This window comes from Lipotes vexillifer, unplaced genomic scaffold (genome assembly GCF_000442215.2).
Source record: "Lipotes vexillifer unplaced genomic scaffold, Lipotes_vexillifer_v1.1 scaffold469, whole genome shotgun sequence".
NCBI lineage: Eukaryota > Metazoa > Chordata > Mammalia > Artiodactyla > Lipotidae > Lipotes > Lipotes vexillifer.
This window is the reverse complement of record NW_006788006.1, coordinates 1,597,409-1,617,335: the sequence shown is the minus strand read 5'-3', so window position 1 is coordinate 1,617,335 and position 19,927 is coordinate 1,597,409. Positions and strand designations below refer to the sequence as shown.

Here is a 19,927-nt window from a genome sequence, read left to right as displayed (position 1 = left end):
AAAGAGTGGGCCATGCCCAGCCCCCAGGGAGAGTGCACTCTGCTCAGGCTGGGGAGGCTCAGGACCGAGCTGGAGGAGGGCCGGGTGACTTGCTTGCACTTGGGTGTGTTGGAGACGGCCGCCTGGAGGAGAAGGAGCATTTGGACTGGGCCGTGGAGATCTTGGGAAGGGAGGGAGGCATGGCATTTCTGACAGAGGCAGAGCAGAATGAGCGAAAGCCAAGAAACTGGAACTCCAGCTCAAAGGGCCGAATGTGAGGCCGGGGATGGGACATTGGGGTACATGTCCCTCTTTTTTTTTTTCTGTACGCGGGCCTCTCACTGTTGTGGCCTCTCCCGTTGTGGAGCACAGGCTCCGGACTCGCAGGTTCTGCGGCCATGGCTCACGGGCCCAGCCGCTCCGGGGCACGAACCCGTATCCCCTGCATCGGCAGGCGGACTCTCAACCACTGCGCCACCAGGGCAGCCCACGTGTCCCTCTTAACTAGGGTGACTTAGGGTTGAAGGGAAGAAGGTGGCATGGTAAAATGGGACACAGGAGTCCGTGCCTGGCCTACAAATTGGCCTGAGACAAAAGGACCTGACAGGGTGTCTGCTTGTCCAGAGAGTAGCTGACGCAGACGTGGGGGAGGAAAGGAGATCTGCCGGCTCTGTGGCCCAAAGGCTGCTCCTGCGTGGAGTGCTTTGCCCGCCACAGCAGTCTTAAGTGCTACAGGCTGATGGAGGGGGAAGTAGAGGTTACAGATGACCGCCAACAGCCGTCTCCTCAGATTGCCGCCCGGTTCTGCCTGCTGAGTGGGATTGTTGTAGCTCTTGATGGCGGAGTCGATTTACTGTGTTCTGGGCTGCCTGATAGAGAGTCGGTTCTCCTCCTTTTGTACATACTGGCTGAAAGCAGGGAACGGTGGTGCCTGGCCGTCCCTGTCTATGGACTGGATCAGGCCTCTGGCCCGCCAGCACGCGGCTCCCCTGTATCCTGCACCTCCCAGACCTGTTGCTCTGCCCTGCAGCCCCTAGGCCCTTCTTTCAGTTGCTTGCATATTCTCTCTTGCCTCAGGGCCTTTGCACATGGTATTCATGGCCTCTCTGGATTGTTCTTTCCCCCACTTCATCTCCGGTTAATCCCTGCTCCTCTTCAGCTGGCACATCACTTCCCTGACCGCCTGGCCCAGCTTTTCTGTTACTGCCTTTGGGGATACCCTGTACTTTTCCACATACCAGTTTGTAATTTTCTATTGGTGGGAGTATTTGATTGATGGTCTTTCTCCCCCACTGCCTAGACCGTGTCAACAAAGGCAGGGGCTGTGCAGGTTTTAATTTGACCTGGTACCCTAGGTGCTAGGAGTCATCTGTTGAACTAAAGGCTGATGGGTAGGGCAGGTCCACTTTATGAGAGGCAGTTAGGAGCTCTGGTGGTTCTTGAGGAGTGAAGTGACACGTTTATATTGTCTGACTGCTTATACAGGGAATGCCCAGAGCTGGGTACTAGCTCAGAGACATTTGCTGTGCTACAGTCCTAAAGTGGTACAGAGTAACCTGGCCTGAGGTTTCTGGAAGAGCAGAACGGCTGATGATCAAAGGAATATGTGGATTGGCTACCAGTACAGGGATCCTCTGAGTGGGGCAGGAAGCAGGAGGAAGAAGCAGGTGTGGTGTGGGCAGCCAGCAGGACAAGACAAGCCTTTGTGGGAGCCAGGTGGGTGGCACCAGGTGGTGGCTGTGTCAGTTGAGACCAGACCTACATCTCCTTTGCAGCAGGCCCTCCAGGCTGGGCCAGACCCCACATTGAGGCACAGCCCATCTCCTGGGGACCCCCCCCCCCCCCCCCCCCCCCCCCCCCCCCCCCCCCCCCCCCCCGGGGGCCCCCCCCCCCCCCGGCCAATGTTACATTTACTGAGCACCTACTTTGTGCTGGCTCAGACCCAAGATAAATAAAACGGAACACCTGCCCTTCAGCTGGCTGAACTGGAGCCGGGCTCCCAGGCACGGATAATCGGGACACCCTGTGGCGGACATCCTCTTGGAGGTCCGGTGGCAGCCCGCAGAAGTGGAATGAATTGCCTCCACTGGGCTGGACATAGGAGAGGAGGAAGAGGAGACCTGCATCTCCCTTTTTCTTTTCTCTCCTCTGTTCCAGCAGGACTGGAGGAAGCAGAGGTGTGCAGCCTTTCAGTCTGGCTGCTCGCCCCTCCACCCCCATCTTTATAGTTTGCCCCTCCTATCCGTTCTGCCCAGTCAAAGCCCCTGTTCCCAGACTCTGGTCACCCGGGGTGTCCCAGAGTGGTGTTGCGGAGAGATTTGGGGCACAGGTCTTGCATGGAAGTAAGGGAGTGTAGTTGGATACCCACTTTGTGCCCATTCACCACTGACTCCCTATCAGGGAGGTGCCATTGTCATCATTCTTGTGCTTATTTCTGAACAAGGAAACTGAAAAGGGAGAGAGGTAAAATGCCTGGTGTCAGACCTCCTGGGGAGGTGAGGTGTCTGGGTTGGCCCACAGATCTAAAACTCCCGTGGATGCCACGTTGTGGGCTCCTGGGAGGGCAAGAGCAGCTCTATCCCTGCTGTGTCCCAGCATCTGAAGCAGGCAGGTGATCGTCACCTGTTGATTGATTGCTGCATGCTCTGAATAGCAGCCAGGAGCACAGTCTCTCTCTAGCTGCTCTTGTTGGTAGTCGATTGGTCGGAACATTTTGTATTTTATGTCTTGGGTGAAGAAACAGGCATGTACGTACTCTACTGGTGACAAAAGTCAGAGCACCCCCCTCACCCCTGGGCCAGCATCCTGATGGCCAGGCACCCACCCCTCCCCAGGGTTCCCGATGCCTCTTCACTTCTGCTGTGAGAGGGTGTGAGAAGGGGTTCTCTGATTTACTCGTGACAGTAACAAGCATCCCTGTTGATCCATAGAAGATTGGCTTTTCTTAACCCACATAGGATGGGCTTTTCAACTTTACATTTCCAGTGGAGAAACAAAACTATCTTCTTTCAGGCTGTTTTTAAAGAGGAAAGATTAAACAAGAAAAAACCTTGACAGTGAGGCCCTCTTTAGGAGACTGCTTAACAAGGACTCTGAAGTTTTGGGGATGGATTAGCCCTCTAAATTCCCCCACACCCAAGAAACGGCACTATTGGATGTCCCAGAACCCTATAGACTTTGGTATGTGTGATCACAGATGTTTCTCCCTTTGGGTGTCTTCTTTGATAAAGATTAGGGCGGCTTCTGTGCCCTCAGTGCACCCCTACATCCATTTTGAACATTTTGAACACTACCTCTATGGAGAAGAGGGTTCCCAAAGGGATGAGCTGATACCCATGATGCCTAGTGGGTCGGGCAATCCTGTGGGTCACTGTGGTGCTCACACATCAGGCCATGGAATGAGCATTTTCTTTCAGGCCAAGTTTTTAGTTATTGGCATTTGACTTTTTGATTTTTTTTGTTGCCTTTTTGACACTGGAAAATATTCTTTAATTCACAACCCTGTAAGTGGGTTTTTATAGGTATGTACTTAGCCTACTATGTGTGAAATTGTATGTTTAAAAAAAACAACCACTGAAACTAAGAGAACTGGTAAAGACTGTTCTGTCCTGGTGTTGGGAGCAGCTCAGCCAACTAGTTGAGTGAGAAAACGAGTACAATATGTACTATAGAGTGTTCAGCATTTGGTGAAATACTTTATTGTTTGGTAGAAAGATCATTTGTCACGGCCAGCTGTAAGGAGGACAGTTCTTTGTAGATAAAACCTGTTCTTCTGTCTCAGTAACAATAATAACAACCACCATAAAAATAGTTATAGCAACCACTTCCCTTTGTAGTGTGTGCTTTACCTACATATTCTTTTTTTTTTGAGTGTATGATTTTTTTTTTTATACTGGAGTATAATTGCTTCACAATGGAGTATAATTGTTTCACAATGTTGTATTAGTTTCTGCCAGTACAACAAAGTGAATAAGCCATATGCACACATGTATCCCCATATCCCCTCCCTCTTGAGCCTCCCTCCCACCCTCCCTATCCCACCCCTCTAGGTGGTCACAAAGCACCGAGCTGATCTCCCCGTGCTATGCAGCAGCTTCCTACCAGCCATCCATTTTACATTTGGTAGTGTATGTATGTCAGTGCTACTCTCTCACTGCATCCCAGCCTCCCCTTCCTCCCTGTGTCCTCAAGTCCGTTCTCAATGTCTGCATCTTTATTCCTGCCCTGCCACTAGGTTCATCGGTACCATTTTTCTAGATTCCGTATATATGTGTTAGCATAGTGTTTGTTTTTCTCTTTCTGACTTACTTCACTCTGTATGACAGACTCTACGTCCACCCATCTCACTACAAATAACTCAAATTTCATTCCTTTTTATGGCCGAGTAATATTCCATTGTATATATGTGCCACATCTTCTTTATCCATTCATCTGTCGATGGACATTTAGTTACCTACATATTCTCATTTGATACTTACAGGAATGGTCAGGGCAGTCACTGTATTATCTCCATTTTACAGATGGGGAAACTGAGGCCCTGAAAGGCTTTGTAGCTTTTCACTCTGCCTCTGAGGGGTGGAGCTTTTTTTTTTTAATAAATTTATTTATTTATAATTTTTGGCTGCGTTGGGTCTATTGCTGCGCGTGGGCTTTCTCTCATTGCAGCAAGCGGGGGGCTACTCTTCATTGTGGTGTGCAGGCTTCTCATTGCGGTGGCTTCTCGTTGCAGGGCACGGGCTCTAGGAGCACAGGCTTCAGTAATTGTAGCTTGTGGGCTCTAGAGTGCAGGCTCAGTAGCTGTGGCTAGTGGGCTCTAGAGCACAGGCTCAGTAGTTGTGGTGCACAGGCTTAGTTGCTCCACGGCGTGTGAGATCTTCCCGGACCAGGGCTGGGACTCGTGTCCCCTGCATTGGCAGGCGGATTCTTAACCACTGTGCCACCAGGGAAGTCCGAGGGGTGGAGCTTTGTCTGCCTGAGAACTGACCATTCTCCACGCATCTTACCCACTCCCTCCCGAGGTTTCATCTAAATCTCACCTGTGCCATGAACAATCTTTTCCTGAAGGTATGGGCCCAGCGTTGTGGGTGGGGTTGAATAAATGTGAAACCTCCACCCCCCAAGTAGTGAAATGTAGGGAGGGGGCCCAGTCATAACAGTAGCCTTAACATAAATTAGGAGTGTGGGAGAGAGGGACTTATTTCAGTTGGGAATTTGGGCAACGTCTTACAGCAGGGGGTTTGGTGCTGGGGCTGGAAGGTAACTGGCTTTCAGCAGGTAGATCCCCCCTCCCCCCAGGATAGTTTGTGCCCAGACAAGGGTGAAAGGTGCACAGTGTGTTCAGTAGAGCATCTGCCAGACCAGGAAGGAAGGCGGGGCTTGATGGCTGTTTGTGTGTCTGTGAGCAAGTGAGTGTGTGTGTGTGTGTAGGGGTGAGTTTGGGGGAAGTTAACCTGGCAGGGCCAGGAGGTGGCTTTGGGGTGCATCGAAAGCATGGCTGGGTGGAGCTTCACACCCCCTCAGCAACCACAGAGCGTCTTAGCGTCTTTTCGAGCAGGGGCGTGACCTCATGCCAAGTGGGATGGAGGGGGAAGCTGGTGAAGGTGAGGTTCCAGCTGAGAGGCTGGGACCTGGTCACAGGTGTGTGCAGAGTGAGGAGGGGGTTGGAAGGCCACCCCCGCTCCTCTGTCTACCTAATCCCTCCCTGCCTGCCTGGCAGGACAAAGGTCCATTCCTGTGCTGCCCTTGCCAGTGCCTTTGTGTGTTTGTTCCCTGACCAGACCGTGCTGTGATGCTCTGCTCTGCGGTGGCGGGGACTGCCTTTCTGCTCACAGTGGGATCCGGGAGCTTGGCTTGGTGCCTGCTGCCTAGAGGGCTTCTAGCCTCTGAGGAAGAGCAGTGGGCAGTGGGAGGCTGATCGTGCCACCTACAGAGGGGAGCAGGGAGGAGGCACAGAGAGCTGCTGACTCGATCTGTCCTGGGGATCCCTGGGTCCTCGTGTAATGTTGGGCCAGGGCTCAGAAGATGGCAGGGATGTTGGAACCCTGGGGTGGCCGATGTAGAAAAGGAATTTTGGGAAGGTTCGGGGCACACTTGGGGAAAGTTGGGAGCACCGTGAGAAACGGGTGCTTTCAAGGAGGGCTGTAGGTGCCCTGCTGTGTAAGGGGCACTTACTGCTAAGATGTTGCCCCTATGAGTCTCCCCAGGGCCTCTTCAGGGCCTGGTCCGTCGAATGGAGGAAGGAAAGATAGAATGGAAATGATGGGGCGGGGGGTGTTCTCTGTGACGCCTGGAGGAGTGGTGTCCAGGGAGGCCTGCAGGGAGGCCAGGGCTACGTTGATCTTTTTATTTATTTATTTTTTAATGAAAAAAAATGTTTTGGGCGGGGGGCACTCCACAAGGCATGCGAGATCTTAGTTCCCCTACCAGGGATCGAACCCATGCCCCATGCAGTGGAAACGCAGAGTCTTAACCACTGGACCATCAGGGAGGTCCCCACAGGGCCACGTTGATCTTAAGCTGCAGTGTTTGGCAGGAATCTGCTCCCTGCCCCACCCACGCTGCCTGGGCAAGGTCCCTTTCCAGTGCCATCCACCTGCTCCTCTGCATGGCCGTACTCAACCCTGTACCCCTCTCTCTGTGCCCGTCCTCTGATCCCCACAGGACCCCACTCCCTTGGTGTTTTCTTGCCAATGGCACCTCCTGTCTCCGTTGTGGGCCTGTCTTCCCCCAGCGCATCCGTGTGGGTGCTCCTCAGCCTGTTGGTTGTCTCGTGTCCCCTCGGGCAGGCTCAGCAGCGTAGCCGCCGTCTCCCTGCCCTCGCAGGTGTGTGTCTGTGGGCTACAGAGTCGCCCTTCATCCTGTCTTTTCCTCATAGCACTTACAGCCCGCTGCGTGTGTTGTCATGTCTAATGACATTCCCCTCCAGACCAGGAGTTCCAAGAGGCTGGGGCGGGGGCGTGGTCCCCTTATTCACTGTTGCACCCCATGGAGGCCAGTGCCTGGGACCACGCAGGCACTCCATAGATACTGCTGGAATGGAAAAGAGATTTCCACCTCGACGTCCCATAGGGACATCCCAGAGAAACATGTTCAAGGGGGAACAGTCCCCTCTTCTCTGCATGTTTCCGCATCGTGGATGGCTGTGTTCTTTGGGCCTCATTCTCCTGGAGGACCGATGGCAGTCTCTCCCTAGCTTCCTCCCCTCCCTCCTGTCACCCGATCCGAGTAGCTGAGTGCATACTCAGTTCACCTTCTCACGAGCGCGTCTGCTCAGGTCGCCTTCAGGAGGACAGGATGATGTTCTGACCTCTCAGCAAAGGGTGTGCAGACCTGTCATCTCATTGTGTCTGCCATTCCTGCCTGGTCCTGCATCCTGTGCAGGGCAGTGTGTTGGAGCAGGAAGGCTGCCTCCAGTGACTTTTGTTCCTTCCTCACTTCTGTTTCCGGTAGATGGGATTGAGAGTGCTGGACTCCCAGAGCATGGAAGCTTTCACACCTTGATTCTGTGTTCTTCCAGATGGCGTCTCACCCTAAACTCCCCCTGCCTGGCTTGTTCACATTGATGCCTCATTGTGTGTCTAGACTTTCAGGTGTGGTTCTCTTGCTCCTTGATTCTCCTTGTAGGAGAACTCCCCCGTGTCACGTCCCCACTGCAGGCCCTGAGTCCTGCGTGGGTCGGAGGGAGGCCCCGCATTCTGTGCCAAATGGCAGGCACACGTCTTCAGCTGGTCTTCGTCATGGCGGTCATTTGGGTCCCTGGGGAGAATCGTGTATCATCCTTCAGATCCCTCTTCTTTCGCGTCTCCTTTTCCCTTTTCTGTCCTATTTACAAAAAGCAGTGTGTGCTAACATGGATCACTGGAGAACTCAGAGAGCCGGCAGAGGCAACCAGTTCACAGGTAAGAATCACTGTGCACATGTGGTGTCCGTCCTGCCAGGTTTAGATCCAAGTGGATGTGATCACTGTGTGCTTACCAGCCAGGTCATAACGGCGTGCTGATTTGGGCCCTCCCTTTTCACTTGAGCAGACATCGTAAAGGTTCTGCCTGTGCCATTTTTACCGCTTTGTGGTATTCTGTCCCAAGGAGACACAGCAGTTCATTATTGGCTTAACTAGTTCTTGACTATTTCCAGTCCTTTACTGTCACCTGCAGTCCCGCCCTGAAGAAGGGCAAACTGATCTAACCCTCTTGCCCTTCTGCCTTCCTGCATATCTGATCATTACAGAGTCCCAGGAGGAGACCCTAGAGTATCGGGAAGGCCTAAAGAAATTCTGGTTTTTATTATTTGACAAAAGCAAATTCTGGTTTTGTCAAATAATAAAAAGAAAGAAATTATTTGTTAAAGAAATTAACAAATAAAGAAATTCTGGTTTTTATCATTTGACAAAAGCACGATCCTGCCAGTGATAAAGCTACTTTTCATTTATCGCACTTAAACCTGAAGCAGCTTGTACTGTTAAAATCCTTGCCAGAGCAGAAACACATCGAATGTTCGTCTTTAATTTATGTAAAATTTTAAGCACACTAAAAGTAGAGGGAAGAGTTTAATAACTCCTATGTACTCACCACCCGTTCACAACAGATGCCAACGTTTTGCAAGTGTCTTTACCCAAGTGTTTTTCATCTTAGAAATCATATTTCAATGTGCACTTCTAGTAGCTGAGACTGTTTTCTTTTACATTACCACAGTGCCATACCACAACTTAATTAATAATAATCTGATACCCAGTCCATATTCAAATTTCCCTGATTATCTAAAAATATCACCTTGCGTTTGGTTGTGAGATCTCCTGAGTCTTTTTTTTTTCATTTTTAAAATTTTGAGGTAATTGTAGATTCACATGCAATTGTTAAAAAACAATGATGCAGAGAGATCCTGTGTATTCTTTATCTGGTTTTCTCCAGTGGTAATATTTTGCAAATCTGTAGGACACCATCCTAACCAAAACATTGACATTGCTGCAGTCAGATACAGAACAGTTCCATCCCCACAGGGATCTCTCTAGTTGCCCTTTTACAGCCACACCCACTTCCCTCCCACCTCATTCCTTTCTGATCCTTGGCAACCACTAATCTGTTCATTTCTATAATTTCAGCATTTTAATAATGTACAGTGGAATCATACAGTATGTAAACTTTGGAGATTGGCCTTTTTCACTCAGTATAATCCTCTGGAGATTCTCCTGGGTTGTTGTGTGTATCCGTAGTTGATTCCTTTTCATAGCCAAGTAGTATTCCATGGTGCTGTGGGACCACGGTTCATTGAAGCAGTTACCCATTGAAGGAGATCTGGTGTGCTTCAGTTTTGGGCGATTATGAATAAAGCTGCACTAAACATTTGAGTACAGGATGTTCTGTGAACTTAAGTCTTCATTTCTCTGGATGAATGCCCAGGACAGTTAGCTGGGTCCTGTGATAGTTGCATGTTTAGTTTAGTTTTTTTTTTTTTAATAGCTGCCAAGCTGTTTTCCAGAGTAGTTGTACCTTTTTACATTCCCACAAGCTCCTTATGAGTGATCCAGTTTCTCTGCATGCTTACCAGTGTCACCAATTCTTTTTTTTTTAAAATAAATTTATTTATTTATTTATTCTTATTTTTGGCCGTGTTGGGTGTTCATTGCTGTGCACAGGCTTTCTCCAGTTGCCGCGAGCGGGAGCTACTCTTCGTTGTGGTGCGTGGGCTTCTCATTGCGGTGGCTTCTCTTGCTGTGGAGCACGGGCTCTAGACATGCAGGCTTCAGTAGTTGTGGTGCACAGGCTTAGTTGCTCCGTGGCATGAGGGATCTTCCCGGACCAGGGCTCGAACCTGTGTCCCCTGCCTTGGCAGGTGGATTCCTTTTTTTTTTTGGCTGCTTTGGGCGTTGGGTCTTTGTTGCTGCGCGCGGGCTTTCTCTAGTTGCGGTGAGCAGGGGCTATTCTTTGTTGCAGTGTGTGGGCTTCTCATTGCAATGGCTTCTCTTGTTGTGGAGCACGGGCTCTAGGTGCACGGGCTTCAGTAGTGTGGCACGTGGGCTCAGTAGTTGTGGCTCACAGGCTCTAGAGCGCAGGCTCAGTAGTTGTGGTGCACGGGCTTAGTTGCTCCGCGGCATGTGGAATCTTCCTGGACCAGGGCTTGAACCCATGTCTCCTGCATTGGCAAGCGGACTCTTAACCACTGTGCCACCAGGGAAGTCCCGGTGTCACTATTTCTTGTTTTAGCCATTCCAATAGGTGTGTGGTGGCCTCTCACTGTGGTTTTTCAAGACAATTTTTTTAAATTGAAGTATAGTTGATTTATAATATGTTAGTTTCAGGTGTACAGCAAAATGATTCAGTTATATGTGTAACTTTTCAGGTTCTTTTCCATTATCGGTTATTACAGTATATTGAATATAGTTCCCTGTCACAGTGGTTTTAAATTTACATTTCCTAGCTAATGATATGCTGGCCATCTTTTCATGTGCTTATTTGCCATCTGTATATCCTCCTTGGTGAATTGTTCCTTCATGTCTTATGCTCATATTCTCATTGGATTGTTTCCTTTTTTGTTGTTGAGTTTTGAGAGTTCTTTATGTATTGCAGATACTAGTCCTTTGTTGGATATGTGATTGGCAAATACAGTTGACATTTGAACAACACAGGTTTGAACTGTGCAGGTCCACTTATATGTGAATTTTTTCTTTTCTTTTTTCTTTATTTAAAAAAAATATTTTTTTATTTTTCAGTAAATGTGTACTACAGTACTACTCGATCTGAGGTTGGTTGACTCCATAGATGTGGAACTGCAGGTACAGAGGAACTGTATATGGAGGGCTGACTATAAGTTACACTCGGATTTTTGACTGTGTGAAGGGTGGGCACCCCTAACCCCCACGTTGTTCAGGGGTCAGCTGTATTTCCTTCTAATCTGTAGCTTGTTTCTGCATCCTCTTATCAGAGTCTTTCATAGATCAAACATTTAAAATTTTGATAAGGTCCAGTTTATCAATTTGTTTTCCTTATGAATCAGGTTTTTGGTGGCAAGTCTGAACTCTTTGCCCAGCCCCTGATCCTGAATATTTTCTCCTCTGTTCTTTTAATATTAATTAATTAATTAATTTTTGCTGTGTTGGGTCTTCGTTTCTGTGCGAGGGCTTTCTCTAGTTGTGGCAAGCAGGGGCCAGTCTTTTTTGTTTTTTGTTTTTTTTTTGCAGTACGCGGGCCTCTCACTGTTGTGGCCTCTTCCGTTGCAGAGCACAGGCTCTGGACGCGCAGGCTCAGCGGCCATGGCTCACGGGCCCAGCCGCTCCGTGGCATGTGCGATCTTCCCAGACCGGGGCACGAACCCGTGTCCCCTGCATCGGCAGGCGGACTCTCAACCACTGCGCCCCCAGGGAAGCCCCTTTCTCCTCTGTTTTTTCCTTTCTCCTCTGTTTTTGTTATAGTTTTACATTTACGTCCATGATCCACTTGGAGTTAATTTTGTAAAAAGTGTGAGACTTAGGTCCCCAGGCTCATTCTCTTTCTCTGGATGGCTAGTTGCTCCAGCAGCATTTGTGGAACAGGCCTCTTTCCTCCTGAGTGGCTTTTGCACCTTTGTCAGAAGTCAACTGGGAGCATCTGTGTGGGTTTATTCCTGGGCTCACTGTTCTCTTCCATGGTTCTATGTGTCTTTCCCTCCATCAGTGCCACACTGTCGTAATTACTGTAGTTTTATAGCAAGCCTTGGAATTGAGTAGACTGATTCCTCCCACTTTATTCTTTTTCAACATTGTTTTAACTCCTTTGCCTTTCTGTATAAATTTTGGAGTAATCTTATCTGTATCAGCAAAGAATCACGTTAAGCCTGTATATCAGGCTTAACATGTGATAAGCCTCCTTATCACATGTTGTTGCATTGGCCTCCAGAAGGCCATTCCACTCAGTTTATTTTCCCACTGGCAGGGCCCAAGATGTGTTTCCACCTTTGCCAACCCTGCATGGTACCTCTCTTTGACTTTGCCAACCTGATAGGAAACAACTGGCATTTCATTCTATTTTGCTGTACCTAAATTGAACATCTCCCCTAACTTTGCTGCATCTCTTCTTTCAGAATCACCTTTTTCTTATCCTTTGCTCATTTTTAAATTGGGATGTCTTTTTCTTCAGGATTTATGAAGGCTCTTTCTCATGTCTCAGTTCTCTCGGCAGTTCACCTTAGCTCTGACTTAGAAACTTCTCATCTGGCAGTTGGAGTGAGCTGTCAGTTTCAGGGAGGTTCAGGATGCCCCAGTGTTTGCTGATGCTCTTTGAGTGCTACTGAGTTATGTCCTGGTTTCCTTACCTGCAGAATGTGGTCCGGCCTGCCTGGAGGGCCGTGCGCACCGCCAAGGTAATGGTTGTGCAAATCGTGAGGGGAACTATCTCTAAGTGGAAGGCGAAATGCAAGGATTATCAAGTGAGCACTTCTCTAGCCTTGTTTTTGAGTCAGCATCTTGCTTTCCAAGGAGGAACTCAGACAGGGATGTCTTTTGGTGTAAAGTGCCTAACTTCCTGCAAAACTTGGCAACAGCTTTGAAAAACACAGCCGTTATGGGGTCTCAGTTTTCCTGAGGAAATGGCAGGCTGCACTGGTTTTCAAGTCAGTTCATATGCTTAAGTCAAGTCTTGCACTTTGACCATGTCTGTTGAATAAAATGTATCATGACATAATCACGTGTTTTGCCTTTTCTTAGGTGAGCATGCACGGGAGGCTGTGCAGTGGCCTTGTGTCTGGCTCTGTCATGCCTGGACTGTTTTTGCAGGGTGCAGAGTAGGTTAGTGCCACATGGCCTGGGTCTCCTCTGGCTCCGTCACTCCTTGGCTGTGTGACCCTGAGCAAGGTAACCTCAGTCTCCTCACCCATAAATTGGGACGAACAGTAGTACCTGCCCATAGCATTGTTTGGGACAATTAAATGAGGTACAGGATAGAAAATAGTGAGGCTCAGTAAATGTGATCCACTATTTATCAGAACAAGGAATTATACTTTTCTAAAAGTTTTAAAATGAAAATTAATTTGCTTTACAAATGTCATTTTGAAACAAGCAAGGCCAGCGATCATTGCTTTGTTTTGCATAAGAGCTCCTGCCCATGGATGAAAGCAGGAATCAGAGAGCTGGATGGACTCAATCCTGAGAGGGTTAGGTTTGGCCAGAACCCCAGTCCTCAGGGTTTCCCCTCCAAAGTAGTACTGCTGTGTTCCTCACCTCAAGCTGGTTTTCTCCAGCATTAAAATTGCGCACACTTGCATGAACTGTGGAGTTTAAAGGCCTCCCAGCAGAAGGATGTGAACTTGTTCCCTGATGTGCTGCCCTCCCAGTCTCCCCATTTGTAGGTTGCCTCTGGGGTGGAGGTTAGAGTGAAGAGGCCACAGGGACTTTTCTTAGTATTTTAGGAGATCAACTGAAAGATCAAATTGAAAGTCATATTGAACTTCAATGAATAATTCAGCGTCAAAGATGGCATCTTAGCACAGTGGGCTGGTGGAGGAAAACACCCTCCTGGGCCGGCTCCGTCCGTTCTTGAAGCCATCGCAGAGCTGTCCGCAGCCTCTTACACTGGAGGCCTTGTCCCCTGGCCTGTCCTCTTTCTACCTTTGCCCCTGGTCTCGCTTTGCGGTTAGGCAGAGGTGGGCAGCTCTGGTGCCCACTCTCAGCTCTCAGGGGGCTTTGTCCCAGCAGAGCGGCTGCCTGCACCAACGAGCTGTTTGTGTCCAAGGTCTCTGCCCGTCACCTGGGGACTCGAGGCCTTAGCAGCATTCATCCTCAGCTCTGACGCAACGGTGTATTGGGCAGCTTGCAGGTGTGACTCCGCTGTCGCCTGGAGGAAGCAGTGTGGTAAGAGGAAGTGCCATTAGATCTGGTGGTGTTCTCCCTTTACTCCCCCTTCTGCTTATGTAGTGCCTGAGGTATGTGTCATTAAATCAGAACCTCTCACTGCTGTCATTGTCCCAGGTTACCCAAATTGATTCCTGTACTTAGGAATGGGTGAGGCATATTCTGTGGTTTTCCGTTAGTTGTAGGTCATTTGGGATCAACACTTGGCCATAGACTGTCTGTGGGATGAGCCCTTAGCATCGATGGTCCAAGCTTTGGGCCTGGGGCTTCAGAGCCTTTTCTGGACTATTTGGGGTCTTGTTCCTCCTGATTGTGGATCTAGTTCAGAAGCGTTTGGGAAGTTTGAGACAGTTATTAACCATCTTGCTCCAAATATCGTAACTTTTTTTCATTGGAATCGTAGTAGCTTGGAAACCTCTCTCTTGCTTACCATGAGATCTTAAAAAAATCCCACTGGAAATGCATTTCAGACCCGTGCCTCTCTGATTGCTGGCAGGAAGGGGACCTTTGTCAAGGTGGGGGTCCCTAGGGTCTCTGCATTCCATTTCCATGAGCCGGGGTACAGGATGTGCTATCTAGACCCAGCACGGTTACCTTTACTGATAGATGACCAACAGCCTGCTTGACTTTGCTTCCTCTGTCAGCCTTACTTCTCCGGGGAGATGTGTTTTGAAAGCATGCAGAGCTTTTTTAATTTTAATTAGCTAATTATTTTAAATTGAGGTTATAGTTGACATATTAGTTTCAGGTGTACAATGTAATGATTTGCTATTTATACACGTTGTGAAATGATCACAGTACTTAACATGCATCACCACATAGTTATAAAATCTCTTTTCTTGTGATGAGAACTTTTAAGATCTACTCTTAACAACTTTCAGTATACAGTACAGTATTATTGACTATATTAACCATGCTGTACATTATATCTCATGACTTACTTATTTTATAACTGGAAGTTTGCACCTTTTGACCACCTTTACCCATTTCACCTACCCCCTATTCCCATCTCTGGCAACCACCCATCTGTTCTCTGTATCTGTGAGTTTGGTTTCTTGTTTTTGTTTTTTAGATTCCACATATAAGTGAGATCATCCAGTATTTGTCTTTCCCTGTTTAACTTATTTCACTTAGCATAATGTCTTCAGGGTTCATTCACACTGTCACAAATGACAAGATTTCCTTCTTTTTAATGACTGAATAATATTCCTCTGTGTGCATGAGTGTGTGTGTGTGTGTGTACACACCATATTTTCTTTATCCATTCATCCATCGATGAGTAAATATTTAGGTTGCTTTCATGCTTGGCTATTGTAAATAGTGCTGCAGTGAACATGGAGTTGTTTGTTTGTTTGTTTTTCTTAGTGTTTTCGTTTCCTTTGGATAAATACCCAAAAGTGAAATTGCTGGATCATATGGTAGTTCTGTTTTTAATTTTTTGAGGAACCTCCATACTGTTTTCATAGCAGCTGTACCCGTTTGCATTTCCACCAACAGTGTGCAAGGGTTCCCTTTTCTCCATGCCCTCTCCAACACTTTGTTATTTCTTATCTTTTTGATGCTAGCCATTCTAACAGGTGTGAGGTGAGATAGTGTAGTTTTGATTTGCATTTCCCTGATGATTAGTGATGTTGAGCATCTTTTCACATACCTGTTGGCCATCTGTATGTCTTCTTTGGAAAAATGTCTATTCAGATCCTCTGCCTATTTTTTAATTGGGTTGTTTGTTTTTTTACTATTGAGTTGTATGAGTTCATGTGGGCTTTTAAACCCTGGAGATCAAACAGGGTGTGATGGTGGACATTGCCATCTAAGTCATAAGAAGCTAAAGGCGACAGCCTCCCCCAGGACGGTATACACAAGGGCCCAGGGCAGGAGGAACCCTCCCTCCAGGGAGCTGCTGTAGCTGTACATTTAGCTCTTTTTTTTTTTTGGCTGCGCCATGCAACTTGCAGGATCTTAGTACGGCAGTGAAAGCGCAGAGTCCTAACAACTGGACCACCAGGGAATTCCCCACTTAGCTCTCATTTCTTCTTATTGGTGTTGTCGCCTTTTCTTTCTCAAGCCATTGGCCTTTACCCTCCTTTCTTGCTTTTTCACATTGTTCTGCCTAGCCTTTTAGCTTTTTCTGCCTTTTCAGGATTTCCCTCTTTCTTTTCCCCTTTTTCTTTTTTTTTGACTTTCCTCTGCTGCCTTTCAGATCTTTTTGCTCTTTTCCTTCTGTTTTCCTTCTCTCTTGCTGGTGTTCTTGTACTTCCGCTTCTTTCAGTGTTTGCAGGCATCCTCCAGAGGAGCTGACCGTAATCTGGGCGTTATTTTTAACCTGAAATGACTTTTTACAGCACAGCAGAATGCAAGTGTTGGGCTGGTTCAAATCAGTGATTGTGACTGAAGGGAACCCGCCTCCCCCCAGTTTTATTCATTATGAAAAGTTGCACAACAGCATTCAAAGACTTTTAAAATAAACACTGTCATCCCGCCTCTCATCTGGTGCTCATTTTTCCTGGCATTCTTCTCTTTACCTGTTTACACACCAGTTCTTCCATAAGATTAAGCATAATGGTGTCTTCACTTTTCTTGCTCACTAAATCAATGGCAAGTTCGCCATGTCCTGCTTTTTTCCCTTCACGCGGTAAAAGACCAACGTGTGTAAGCCTTTACAGCTAACATCTTAGTGGCTGCTGAATTCCTACCCCTGCTGGCATACTCCTGCAGATCCCCTCCTCCCCACTGGCAGGCGGCTCCCCACTGGCGGGCGGCTCGCTGAGGTTGGGAAGAGAGACCGTGGACACGGTGGGATGTATGAGGGTTTGGCCGCCAACCAGGCTGAATCCAGGCGTGGCCTCAGTTTGCCGCTTGATCCTAGACTGGGTGGTTACCTTCTCTGAACAGCGACATCTTGGGGGATCTGGAATGTCTGGAACATGGAGTGTCTTCGGTGCCAAGCTGAGGATTTTGAACTTCCTGCCTGTCACTGTGGGAGCAGTCACTGGCCAGCTCTCTCCTGGCGGCCGGGGCTGGTCAGTGGTTTGCGCAGCCCTTGGGTGGGCGGCTGGTGGAGGACGAGATGGGTGGGGATGAGACCTGGAGCAGGGAAACCAGTCTGAAGCTTCTGTGACTGGTGATTCATGATGATGTGCAGAAACTCCTGTTCTGGCTCCAGAGCCAGAGAACGATCTCAAAGGATAGGGGTGTCTTTTCCCTCTGAGCTCCTGGACACACCGAAATCCCATCGGTCAGTGAATAGAAAACGACTCTGGTCTGCTGCTCCTTCCTGAACGACTGTGTTGTTTGTGTTGGAATCGGGATTATTTAAGAGCATTAACATTTCCTTTTTCTAAATCGAGTAAGTGTGTTATCTCTGAAAATAAACTACAGTCCACGTATAGAGGATGTTTAAAGTGCATAAATTTTGATTTTCATTATTGTGTATTTTGGTGATAACAGAATTGAGGGACACTTTTTTTTAGAAGGGTTTTGTGTCTACCTTTGACCAATATCTGTGGTTTTGTTTACAGATTCCCACTGGAAATCCATTATATGAATCTTATTACAAGCAGGTAAGTTTTCACTACTGTCTTTTTGGATTGAAATTAGAGTGAGTGGGCTTCCCTGGTGGCACAGTGGTTGAGAGTCCGCCTGCCGATGCAGGGGACACGGGTTCATGCCCCGGTCCGGGAAGATCCCACATGCCGCGGAGCGACTGGGCCCGTGAGCCATGGCCGCTGAGCCTGCACGTCCGGAGCGTGTGCTCCGCAATGGGAGAGGCCACAACAGTGAGAGGCTCGCATACTGCAAAAAAAAAAAAAAATTAGAGTGAGTGACCCAGAAACCACAGCTGTGAATTGCAGCCCAGTAAGGCCTTTCGTCCCTTTCTGTTTCCAAATTATCACCTAGCAGCCAGTGTCATGGGTAATGCTTTTTACCTGCTGCTCTGTTGCTGAAGCCTTGTCTCAAGTGTTGCTCCCCAATTCCAGGTAGACCCAGCATACACAGGGCGAGTTGGGGCGAGTGAAGCTGCACTTTTTCTAAAGAAGTCTGGGCTCTCAGACATTATCCTTGGGAAGGTATGTGATGAATGATAGCGATTTCTGTGGCCGCCCTCAGGGCTTCCCTGGCAGGTGAAGGCCGGCCTGTGCAGACCCCTCTTCACGCGGTCTGTACTCCCCTTGGAAGTGAGCTGGCCATTGCGAGCCTCTTGGGTCTGTAATTGGTAGATCCAAGTGCTCTGATGGCTACTGCCACCTTTTGCTTGCATAGCAGACAAGAGGCCTGAGTGCTCTTGGGATCTTGATAGCTATGGATTTATGTTGGCCTTGGAGCCAGGTGTACCTGGGTGTTCTCCGGGCTCTGCCACTGACCGCTGTGTGCCCCTGGGGGGAGGGAGGGGTGAAGGCTATTCACCTGTTCTGAGTCTGTGGCTGCTGTGGCGTATACATAAGGCCCACATGTAGCGATGGTGGCTCCTGTTTTGTGATTAAACAGTCAATGATCAGTGGTCGCACTCACGAGCATTTTTGTGTTTCCACAGATATGGGACTTGGCCGACCCAGAAGGTAAAGGGTTCTTGGACAAACAGGTATATACACGTATACACAGAGCAAGTGGAGGGGCTGGGCCAGAGCCCCCAGGCCGGGTCACCTCTGCACTTACTTCCTCATTGTCTCCACTGACAAGTATTACTGGTCATAAGTGCGGACATCAAACTGTTAAAATGGGAAGGTTTCATTTTGAAATAAAGGTCTTTGGAACTCTTGGAGCCATCTTTCATGGTTAGCGTATCTGGTAATATTTTGTGTGCTTACAAGCAGTTGAAATGTTTTCAAAACGTTTTATTTTGAAATAACTTCAGATTCTCATGGAAGTTGCAAAAAATAGTTCAGTGAGTTCCCGTGTATCATTTCCCAGCTCTCACCAAACCACACTGCTCAGAAGCCTGACTCAGAGCTGACCAGTTTTATTGATACCTGCACTTTCTTGTGGTTTTTGTTTCTGTCGTATGTAGTTCTATGTAATTTCATCACTTGCATAGATTCAAGTAACCATCACAGCCGTCAGGATCAGAACATTCTCAGACCCCAGAGTCTCCCTCATGCAGCCCATTGGTAGTCACACCCTGACCCCTGGCAACCACTGGTTCCTTCTCTGACAATTTTGTCATTTTGAGAATGTTCTATAAATGGAACGTTATAGTACTTATGATTTTTAAATGGTCGTATTTTAATTTAGTTCAGTCTTTCCCCAAACTATATTCCAAGGGATGTTGTTCCTGGTGTCTCACTGTCCGTGATCCGACCCATCGGGAAAGCACCGTTAGCTTTTCCTCCCTCGCTTGAGATTCACAGTGCACATCTGTGTGTTAAGGGTTCTGAGGATCTTTGTGTAAGAGAGCCCTGTTAACTTTGCTTAATGCAGTTCTTCTAACCTTACTAATGTCCCCATTTCTCTACACTCTACACGGGCATTCTGTAGACATCAGCTTGAGAAAAGCTGCTCTAGTGCTCATCTCTTTGAAGAAGTTTTTAAAACCATAATTGTGTTTACAGTTTTTAAAAGAGTCCATGTTCTTAGGCCTGTTGATAAATTTAAAAAAACTAGGTGATGCCACACGAGTCCACTAAGACTGTGGCATGGCCAGTTCTGGGTTAGGAGGAGGGTGAGGAGGAGCCAAGGCCCCTGCTGGCCTGGTTCAGGTCCTTTGTCCTTATGTGGGAAGTGAAGTCCACGTCAGGCCATTGGGGAGTGGGGGTGGTGAGTGAGAGATGCTCTGTTCAGTGAGGCCAGGGGCATCCCAGGGAATCGCGAGTGTCAATTCCCAAACAACTGTGTCTATTTCAAACCATTTTTAAAAAGTCAGCGCATATTTGAACCATCCTTTAGACTCTTAAACTACAGTCTGCTACTTTTACAATCTAGCATTTCCTAAATGTTGAGATTATTTTTGAAAATACATTTATTTGAAAATACATTTACTTGAAATTTTACGGTGTTCAGAAAGCAATGGGCTAAGTCCGTTTTAGCATATTCATTTAAACAGTGCTCCCAGGGTGAGACCAGTTCTGCTCAACACTGTAAGTGACTTGCTCACATGTGGTCTTCCTTGTTGAAGTAAACTGAAATCCCTCTTTCCAT

At 47.9% G+C, this 19,927-nt stretch overlaps 1 protein-coding gene across 1 annotated transcript in view; it reads left to right on the top strand.

Annotated features, from left to right (window-relative positions):
- The window catches only part of EPS15L1 (epidermal growth factor receptor pathway substrate 15 like 1), a 95,377-nt gene that overhangs the window by 5,740 nt on the left and 69,710 nt on the right, over positions 1 to 19,927 (top strand). The window contains exons 2-4 of the mRNA XM_007460989.1: positions 17,314 to 17,355; positions 17,773 to 17,862; positions 18,327 to 18,374. Coding sequence (XP_007461051.1) covers positions 17,314 to 17,355; positions 17,773 to 17,862; positions 18,327 to 18,374 — 180 coding nt within the window. The remainder of the gene's footprint in view (positions 1 to 17,313; positions 17,356 to 17,772; positions 17,863 to 18,326; positions 18,375 to 19,927) is intronic.